At 42.4% G+C, this 10,629-nt stretch overlaps 1 protein-coding gene across 1 annotated transcript in view; it reads right to left on the reverse strand.

The window, feature by feature from the left end:
* Positions 1 to 2,173: 2,173 nt before the first annotated feature.
* The window catches only part of LOC132870705 (collagen alpha-3(IX) chain), a 100,426-nt gene continuing 91,970 nt past the window's right edge, over positions 2,174 to 10,629 (reverse strand). The window contains exons 28-38 of the mRNA XM_060904505.1: positions 9,778 to 9,831; positions 9,544 to 9,597; positions 9,284 to 9,355; positions 6,970 to 7,005; positions 6,796 to 6,840; positions 6,680 to 6,712; positions 5,306 to 5,452; positions 4,986 to 5,040; positions 4,711 to 4,905; positions 4,541 to 4,618; positions 2,174 to 2,526 (exon numbers count right to left, since the gene is read on the reverse strand). Coding sequence (XP_060760488.1) covers positions 2,327 to 2,526; positions 4,541 to 4,618; positions 4,711 to 4,905; positions 4,986 to 5,040; positions 5,306 to 5,452; positions 6,680 to 6,712; positions 6,796 to 6,840; positions 6,970 to 7,005; positions 9,284 to 9,355; positions 9,544 to 9,597; positions 9,778 to 9,831 — 969 coding nt within the window. The 3' untranslated portion in view covers positions 2,174 to 2,326. The remainder of the gene's footprint in view (positions 2,527 to 4,540; positions 4,619 to 4,710; positions 4,906 to 4,985; positions 5,041 to 5,305; positions 5,453 to 6,679; positions 6,713 to 6,795; positions 6,841 to 6,969; positions 7,006 to 9,283; positions 9,356 to 9,543; positions 9,598 to 9,777; positions 9,832 to 10,629) is intronic.

Below are 10,629 nucleotides of genomic sequence, written 5' to 3' on the forward strand. Positions count from 1 at the left end.
CTAACCACTACACCACCGTGCCGCCCGATAATAATAATAATTTTTGAAAAATAAAAAAGATGCATTCTTACCATCAAATACTTTCATTCCATATTTTCTTGCTTTTTTTGTATTTTTGGGGATTTTGTTTTCAAGTAGAGTTTTTATTTCATCCTCGGTTGGTTCAGTAACATGCTGCCATTTTGTTTTCCTTCTTCTTCTTTCAGGTTTTTGGGTAGTTGGCAAAAAACTTAAAGGTGCATAATTGCCACCACCTGGGCTGGAGTGTGGAACAGGGGATATTGGGGAGAAAAACACCTTACATTCTTTTAGCTATTTCTGTTTCTTTTAAAGGGGCAGCACGGTGGTGTAGTGGTTAGCACTGTCGCCTCACAGCAAGAAGGTCCTGGGTTCGAGCCCAGTGGCTATCGAAGGCCTTTCTGTGTATAGTTTGCATGCTGCTCGCGTGGGTTTCCTCCGGGTGCTCCGGTTTCTCCCACAGTCCAAAGACATGCAGGTTAGGTTAACTGGTGACTCTAAATTGACTGTAGGTGTGAATGTGAGTGTGAATGGTTGTCTGTGTCTATGTGTCAGCCCTGTGATGACCTGGCGACTTGTCCAGGGTGTACCCCGCCTTTCGCCCGTAGTCAGCTGGGATAGGCTCCAGCTTGCCTGCGACTCTGTAGAACAGGGTAAAGCGGCTAGAGATAATGGATGGATGGATGTTTCTTATAAATACTTGACAAAAGTGATATATCTGACTTGATGTGCTCCACCATTTTGTTTTTCTCTACTTACGGTATATGAGCTGATATCCTAGTAGTAGAGTAGCCAATCAGTGCACACTATTGCTCATATCCAGTGAATGTAGACAGAATAATTGTTATTAACTCTTTTATTTTTAATGAAAGGAATATTTTCATTAATAGACTATTATATTTTATTCCAATCTTTACAAATGTGGGTATATAATTACTGTTGGTTATTAAGAAAATTAACAGAAGGTTTTTTTTTTACTACGAGCGAAAGGCGGGGTACACCCTGGACAAGTCGCCAGGTCATCACAGGGCTGACACATAGACACAGACAACCATTCACACTCACATTCACACCTACGGTCAATTTAGAGTCACCAGTTAACCTAACCTGCATGTCTTTTGGACTGTGGGGGAAACCGGAGCACCCGGAGGAAACCCACGCGGACACGGGAAGAACATGCAAACTCCACACAGAAAGGCCCTCGCCGGCCATGGGGCTCGAACCCGGACCTTCTTGCTGTGAGGCGACAGCGCTAACCACTACACCACCGTGCCGCCACATTTATTATATTATTATTATTATTATTATTATATAATAAAACTCAAATCATGAACCCAATACCATGAATCAAATCGAATTCTGACTTGTGTGAATTATGACATGCCTAATAATAACAACACTTTCCTGGCAATTAGAAACAGGAAGTCAGTAACTTGTCAAGCTGAACCAATCACATTCCTCAACATGTGGTCATGAGTATGAAAACCTTCTCCACCTGATGCAGACTGCACCAGGCCTTGGTTAAAGTCAACCCCAGATTATTATTTTCAGGAGAAGCAGGGCAGCTCTTAGGCTCGAAAAGAGCGTCCAGAAGAGTCTGGGGGAAAAAGCAAGTGTGAACACCATCTTGATCTATGAACTTGTACACGTTGGTATTCTTTTTTCACTATTAAAAAAAAATCAACTTCCTTCAATGACCTGTTCTAAAAACAATCGAAAATATTTTTCACGGGTTTCCTGACCGAATAAACCGCCAGATCAGTATTTCATAAAGAACGACAAGACAGTCACTGTTTGGTTGGTGGTGGAGAAATTTTTTTTTAATTATTTCAGCATTCCAGTCGTTGCACCAAAGTGTTGGAGTGTAGCTTGCCTTCTGATACGTCAACTGACATTACTGACATTATCCACGATCACATTGTTAAAAAAGTTACAGGTCAAATCTAAGGCACTTTTGGCAGTTGGTCAAAACCACCACACACCTTTTTCATTCTACATTTCCACTGCATTAAAGACAGGCTCGGGTTTCCAGTTTGGGACGTACATTTTTAAAAACACATTCAGTGTGTGTGTAATCCGAATCATGTATTCACATCCTGCAAAAAGGAACTGCCTGTGGACATTTTTACCCCTTGTTTTATTCTTGTGTATATACAAGTCACAGAATTGAACTGGTCAAAGAGTCTCCATGGTGCTGCTGCTGTCAGGAATGTGGATCATAATGTTCTTCAAGCTTATCAGATTAGTTCTCTCAGCTGTTATTGATGATGATGATGATGATGATGATGGATGAAGGTTTCTCTCAGGTTCATGGGCCCTTAAAGCTGATGGGTTTTTTCCCATTCACTACATAAAGGGGTTGAGGCCTAAAGCAGTCTGAGGGGTCACACATGCCCGGGGCACCTGGAGATCCTCTGCTACCTGGGACGCCTGGGATACCCGGAGTACCCGCTTCTCCTCGGGCACCATTCTGGCCGTCGTTACCGATGCCAGGTTTCCCAGGAGGTCCTACAACAACAATAAAACACACACAGTGTCAACTGGCCATATAGAGTGCCCTCCATAATTATTGACACCCCTTGTAAAGATTAGTAAAAAGGGTTGGAAAAAATCCACCCTTTGGTGAAGTCGCTTCATCTCACCATGAAAAAATGAGAAAAATCCAATGTTGAATTGAATAAACGTACTCAGAGAAAAATAAATAATTATTTAAAAAAATAACACGTGTCATTATTATTGGCACCCCTGGAAATGATAGTGAACTGAAGCATGTTTCCATTTAAATTGTGCAGTGTGTTTGAGTTGACTGGAGTGTGTAGGAACTTTCAAGCTGTAATCCATGACTTCCTGATTAACTGGGGAACAAATATGAGGCGACACAGAGGCCACGTTCCTTCAATATCAACATGGGAAAGATGAGACACACAAACCAAATGAGGGAGAAGAAGTGTGTTGGCCTTCATAAGTCAGGGAATGGGTATAAAAAATAGCTCCTCACCTGAAAATGTCTATTTGTACTGTTAGGGCAAAAATAACGAAGTGGACACCAAGTGGAACTGTTACAAACTCACCTGGAAGAGGAGCTGAGTTTATTTTACCCCCATGTACAGTGAGGAGGGTAAGAGAGGCAAAATAAAATATCCCCAAGGATCACTGTTAATGAATCACAAGAAAAAGTAAAATCTTGGGGTTTCCGAGTCTCCAAAACCACCATCAGACTCCACCTCCATGCCAACAGATTATTTAGAAGGTCTGAGAGAAAAAAAAAAAGTCTTTTCTGTCAGTTAACCATAAACGTAAACGCCTGAAGTTTGTGAAATGCTACAACAACTTTGACTGGAACCGTGTTCTCTGGTCTGATGGAACAAAAATGGAGCTTGTTTTTCAATAAACACTTGTGGTGGATTTGGTGTCAACAGAAGGATGGCTATAATGAAAAGAACGCAGTCCCAATTGATGGAAGTTCTGTGATGTTTTGGGGCTGTTTTTCCTCCAAAGACCCTGGAAACCTTGTTAGGGTTCATGGTATCATGGACTCCATGAAACACCAGGACATTTTCAATCCGAATCCGGCTGCTTCTGCATTTTAGGAAACTAAAACTGGGTCGTCATTGGATCCTCCAGCAGGACAATGAGCCGATGTCCAAATCAACACAAATGGTTCACTGAGAATCACAGAATCAAGCTTCTGCCCTGAACATCTCAGTCCCCTGAGCTGAACCCCTGTGGGCTGAGCTGAAGAGGAGAGAGCGCAAGAGAGGGTCGAGGACCCTGGATGATCTGGAGAGAGTGTGTAAAGAGGAACGGGCTCAGATGCCCTGCTCTGGATCTCCAACCTTATAAAATGTTACAGGAGAGACTCAGGGCTGTTTTACTGACAAAAGGAGATAATAATAATAATAATCTCTCATCTCATTATCTCTAGCCGCTTTATCCTGTTCTACAGGGTCGCAGGCAAGCTGGAGCCTATCCCAGCTGACTACGGGCGAAAGGCGGGGTACACCCTGGACAAGTCGCCAGGTCATCACAGGGCTGACACATAGACACAGACACCCATTCACACTCACATTCACACCTACGGTCAATTTAGAGTCACCAGTTAACCTAACCTGCATGTCTTTGGACTGTGGGGGAAACCGGAGCACCCAGAGGAAACCCACGCGGACACGGGGAGAACATTCAAACTCCGCACAGAAAGGCCCTCAGCGGCCACAGGGCTCGAACCCGGACCTTCTTGCTGTGAGGCGACAGCGCTAACCACTACACCACCGTGCCGCCCAGGAATTTTTTTCTCTGAATAAATTCATTTCAATTAAAGGTTGGATTTTTTCATTTTTTCAGTGTGAGATAAAGTGACTTCACCAAAAAGTGGATGTTTTTCTAACCCTTTGTACTAATCTTTACAAGGAGGGGGCAATTATCGTGAAGGGTACTGTATAGAGTTGATGGGTGTTGCTTGTCATGACTGTTGCAGACATTTACTCATTTAGTATCTGCTTTTAGAGGGTGATTATGGTTTTACCTTGAACACCTGGCTCTCCAGGAGGTCCTTGGACTCCAACACCATGATCTCCTTTGTCTCCTTTTGGTCCAGCATCACCTATCAAACACCATTTGATGTGAACACCGTAGCATGGTCAATTTAAGATGAATCACTGTTTTCTTCTTTTTACTGATTGTATAAAGTGGTACCTTTAGGTCCTTGTTTTCCAGGTAAGCCGTAGAAGCCTGGAGGCCCCTGAGGGCCTGGAGGTCCCATTGCTCCGACTCCTCCAGCAGCTCCAGGAGGGCCGGGAGGTCCAGGAGGACCTGTAGGTCCGGGGGTACCAGGGGCACCGATGGGCAGAGGTTTCTTCGCCAGTTCTCGCTTATATGCATCCAGATGTTCTGTAGAAAAAGAAAAGAATAATAAATAACAATAAAAAAAGTCAATTTATAAAAAATATTAAAAGATACAAATAACTCACCTTCAACCACGGCAGAGCAAATCTGACGAACCTTCTCATCGCTTAGTTTGGGACTCTGAAGAGAACATACGCAACAGATATATAGATTAGACTCCTGTACATCAGTATAAGGTGTCATTGTCATTATCGCTTTATGACTAAGACGATTAACGCTGAAGTAAACACTTCAATTCTTATTGCATTGTTTATTTTTTCCTTTTTTCTTATAAAGATGAAAGCTTTTCGCTTTGAACCTTTCAGCTGTAAATATTGACACATTTCTATTAAAATGGCATTTCCCATGATTCCCCTGATGTTGTGTGAGATAAGTGTGAGTGTACAGGAACTCCTCGAGGTCCCGGTGGTCCCGGTATTCCTCTGTTCCCCTCCAGGCCTGGTGCTCCCTGAGGTCCAGCGCGTCCCTCGTGTCCTGGCTGTCCTGGACGTCCATCAGCACCAGTCGCTCCTCTCTGTCCTTTCTCTCCTCGCTGCAGAAGATCCCGAGTCATTACATTACAATTCAGCTCTTCTTTTCACGTCACAGTAGTGCTTATACATCTGTTAATTGTATATTAATATTACTGATGATGATTATGTTTACCAATATGAAAGTGTCTCCTAGTTTTATTTTTACATATTTTTTTGTATATCATATTTTTTTTTTATTTTCTTTTTTTCTCTACAGCAGAAGGTCGTGTTTAAAAGTCTCAGTTTTACTGCTGAGACGTTCATGCTGGTCATTCTGACTTGTGTTGTTAAAGGTGCAGTGTGTAATGTTCAGAGCCCCCTGCTGTCTGTGTGCTGAACTGCAACTACACTTCAATCTGATACATGTTCACGCTTATCCTTCACTGCATCTGTTCAGACTGTAGAAACATCAGGAGTCACACTGTACAGGTTAATGTCACAAAAATTACAACTTTTTACTGTGTATTTTCCTTGACCTGCCTGTCTCTCTGTCTACCTGTCTATGTCTCTGTCTGTCTCTCTCTGACTGTCTCTATATCTACCTGTCTGTGTCTCTCTCTGTCTCTATCTGTATCTGTTTGTCTGTCTGTCTCTCTATATCTACCTGTATGGGTATCTCTGTCTGGGTCTCTCTATCTACCTGTCTGTCTCTCTGTCTGTTTCTCCCTATCTACCTGTCTTTGTTTCTGTCTGTCTGTCTGTCTGTCTGTCTGTCTGTCTGTCTCTGTCTGTCTGTCTGTCTCTTTCTGTTTCTCTGTCTGTCTATCTACCTGTCTGTCTGTCTCTCTGTCTGTGTCTCTCTATCTACCTCTCTGTGTCTCTGTCTGTCTGTCTGTCTCTCTGTCTATGTGTCTGTTTCTCTGTCTGTCTATCTCTCTTTCTGTTCCTCTGTCTGTCTGTCTACCTGTCTGTGTCTCTCTAGCTACCTGTCTGTATCTCTCTCTGTCTCTATCTGCTTGTCTGTGTCTCTGTCTATCTCTGTGTCTGTCTGTCTATTTGTCTCTTTGTCTACCTCTCTGTCTCTGTCTGACTGTCTGCCTGACTGTCTGTGTCTCTGTCTGTCTTTCTGTCTACCTCTCTGTGTCTCTCTGTCATGTAGTCTGTCATTTGCCTGTCTGTCTGTCTGTCTGTTTGTTTGTTTGAGGTTGTTCCTCACACCTCATACTGAAAATGACATGCCTGTGTGTGTGTGTGTGTGTGTGTGTGTGTGTGTGTGTGTGTGTGTGTGTGTGTGTATTTGAACGTACATCCCCCTTGATTCCAGAAATGCCTGGAGGACCCTGTAAGAGTGAAAGAAATTAAAAATTAAAGCTTCAATCAGAATGATTTTAATAACAGGCAATTAAATAAATAAGCCCAGTACCTGGTCACCTTTACCTCCTGTACTGCCGGGGATACCCGGAGCACCCTGTGGGGCAACAACAACATCAACAACAATAATAATAATAATGTTTATTCTTAATTTATTGTTTTATATTTTAATTACATTTATCTTTAATTAATTATTGATGTATTGTGTTTGAACTTCAGCACTTACCTCACTTCCTTTCGGACCAACTGGACCCAGAGCACCCTGTAATAACACACACACACACACACACACACACACACACACACACACACACACACACACACACACACAATTTAGTTAACTATATGTCTCCATACAGTTAACTAAAGCTTCACTACTTCACTAACAATCTATCTATCTATCTATCTATCTATCTATCTATCTATCTATCTATCTATCTATCTATCTATCTATCTATCTATCTATCTATGACCCCAACACACGTTATTATTTCTTTTTGTTGTCTGTCTTTTTGTCTGTCTATCTGTTTCCCTCTTTGTCTGTGTTTCTTTGTCTGTCTGTCTCTGTCTGTCTGTCTTCCTGTCTGTCTGCTTGCCTGTATATTTCTTTACCTCTCCATCTGTCTGTCTGTCTCTGTTTGTCTGTTTGTCTGGCAGGCTGTCTGTTTGTCTGTCTATTACTTTGCCTGTCTGTCTGTCTGTCTGTCTGTCTACCTGCCTGTTTGTCTATTTCTTTGTCTGTCTGTCTTTCTGTCTGTCTATTTCTTTGTCTGTCTGTCTATTTCTTTGACTGACTGTCTGTCTGTCTATTTCTTTGATTAACTATTTCAGTATCTGTCTGCCTGTCTATTTCTTGACTTGTCTGTCTGTCTGTCTATTTCTTTACTTGTCTGTCTGTTGGTCTGTCTGCCTGTTTGTCTGTCTATTTCTTTACCTGTCTCTCTGTCTGTCTGTCTATTTCTTTACTTGTCTGTCTGTCGGTCTATCTTCCTGTTTGTCTGTCTATTTCTTTACCTGTCTCTCTGTCTGTTTGTCTATTTCTTTACTTGTCTGCAGGGCTGTAGTACTCGAGTCCGGACTCGGACTCGAGTCCGTCTCGAGATGTTTTTTTGATGGACTTGGACTTGACTCGGACTCGCTTGTAATTGGACTTGGACTTGTCTCGGACTCCCCTAGTGGTCTCGCTAAATATAGCTGCAGGACTCGTCAAGTCCACCAAGGAATCCGCCAACCAATGGTAGAGTCTCACACTTGAACTTGTTACTTTAAGATTCTAAATATGTGTTTTATTATCTTCCCGCGCGACCTTCATTGTTTTCTCTCACACATAGCCTATACAGCGAAGATGTCGGCTAATTCGGGGGTAATTAAATTCGCCTACACAAATCACCATGAGTTTTCAACAACAGATCAGAAAAAGAAACACCGGGCAGACTGCAGATTCTGCAAAAAAACAATTTCAGACACGCTTGGGACGACGTCCAATTTTAACAGACACCTGCAGAGGAACCACCCAGCAAGGTAAGTTACAGTTAGAAAGTGCTTAGCTTTATCTTGTGCTAACAGTAGCGAACACTGGCCAATGGAAGATACGGATACGACGCTACAATTCCTTACGTTAGTATTTTTTTCATCAGGTAAAACGTTAGACGCTAAATGAGAATTAAGTTACAATATTAACTACGTGCAGCGCAGTTTCAGGTGACGTTTGTGGTTGTTTTTTTGTTTGTTAAAACAAGCCATTGAATGCAATTCATTTTGCTCCACCCTCTTGAGGTGTGTGTGTGTGTGTGTGTGTGTGAGAGAGAGAGAGAGAGAGAGAGAGAGAGAGAGAGAGAGAGAGTGTGTGTGAGAGTGAGTGAGTGAGTGAGACTGTTGATTAATGTTGACAAATGATTCTATGGGGGGGGTGTTACAGTTAATGCTCAAATAAAAATTACTTATTTCATTACACTCAAGGCATGTACAGTTTTTTTTTTTTTTTTTCAGGCAAGGCATACTCTAACCACAGGTACACACTTGCAGTATAATACTGGTAATAATTTTTCACACTTACTGTATGAGTGAAGCTATATTGTACAAGCTATTGTTTGTATATATACACAAACCATAAGTACTGTGACACTGTGTTAGTAATAACCCAAAGTTATTATCTTGATGCTCCAAGTATATGACTTGTATTTGCTGTCCTGGACTCGGACTTGACTCGGACTCGAACCTCTTTGGACTCGGACTTGACTCAGACTCGAACCTCTTTGGACTCGGACTTGACTCGGACTCGAACCTCTTTGGACTCGGACTTGACTTGGACTTGACTAAGGTGGACTTGACTACAGCCCTGCTTGTCTGTGTCTCTGTCTATCTGTCTTCCTGTCTGTCTGTTTGCCTGTATATTTCTTTACCTCTCCATCTGTCTGTCTGTCGCTGTGTGTGTCTGTCTTTGCCTGTCTCTCTGTCTGTGTGTCTGTCTGCCTGTTTGTCTGCTTGTTCACCTATTTCTTTGTCTGTCTGTCTGTCCATGCATCAGTGCCACCCCTCACCTGATCTCCTTTGTGACCTGTGTGACCTTTGATCCCCCGAGGACCCATGACCCCAGGGTCTCCTTTCTCACCCTGTGGAAGATAAAAACATCATCCCCACCCGTCTGTAAAGGTCTCACACACTTTCTGTTCAGTAGAAACACACACATGCCATTCTCTTCTCCAGTGTAACTCTGAACACAGTTCCTCCTGGTTAATAAACATGTCTGATGTAGGTGTTCAGGTTCTGCTGATCAGAATGTTGTGTGATATCGACTCACTGGGATTCCCTGAAGTCCTGTCGGACCGATCGGACCCAGCTTTCCTGGTTCACCCTGTGGAAAAACACAATCTCAGTCATTTAACAAAACAATCCTATCAATGTTTTACTGGTCAATCAAACAGACTGTTCTGGTTTTCTTCTAATTAACTTCGCAACAGTGATTTTATGTAATTCTGATCAGCTGTGTTTATTTCGCTGTGTGTGCTGTAACGTGCTGAAGGTGTGAACACACAGTGGCTCCTTTAACTCCAGGGATCCCGTCGGCTCCAGGAGCTCCCGGTTCTCCCTGCAACAGTGACACACACCACAGTTATTAAGTTATTAAGACCAACACCATCCATCCATCCATCCATCCATCCATCCATCCATCCATCCATCATCCCTTCATTCATTTATCCATCCATCCATGAATTCATTCATCCATTCATTCATTCATCTACTCATCCATCCATTCAACTGGCCATCCATCCATCCATCCATCCATCCATCCATCCATCCCATTAATTAAATTAAATTAATCCACCATCATCAATCCAATTATGCATTAGCCATCCATACTCTGATTCCTCCATCCAATTATTTATCCATCCATTGACCCACCCTTCCAACTATCTATCATCCATCCATCTTCCCATCCAATTATCCATCCATCCACATATTCATCCATCACCACTTCATTCATTCATTCATTCATTAGTTCACCCATCCATCCATTTATTCACCCATCCTTAATTCATTCATTCATTCATTCATTCATTCATCCATCATCACTGATTAGAGAAGCAGCTTTAGGAGCAAAAGGTTTGATTCCCTGGACCAGCAGGAATGGTTGAAGTGCCCTTGAGCAAGGCACCTAACCCCCACTGCTCCCCAGGCTGCATTGTACATCAATCTGGATAAGAGCATCTGCTAAATGCCTGTAATGTAATACAATGTATCCAACTGTACTTTGATCCCTCCATCCAATAATTTATCCATCCATCCATGCATTTGTCTATCCATCAATCCATCCATCATCCCTTCATCAATTCACTCATACCTTCATTCATCATCTTTCCAGTTATTCATCTATCCAACTGTACTT

The sequence above is a fragment of the Neoarius graeffei genome, chromosome 2 (assembly GCF_027579695.1).
Source record: "Neoarius graeffei isolate fNeoGra1 chromosome 2, fNeoGra1.pri, whole genome shotgun sequence".
NCBI lineage: Eukaryota > Metazoa > Chordata > Actinopteri > Siluriformes > Ariidae > Neoarius > Neoarius graeffei.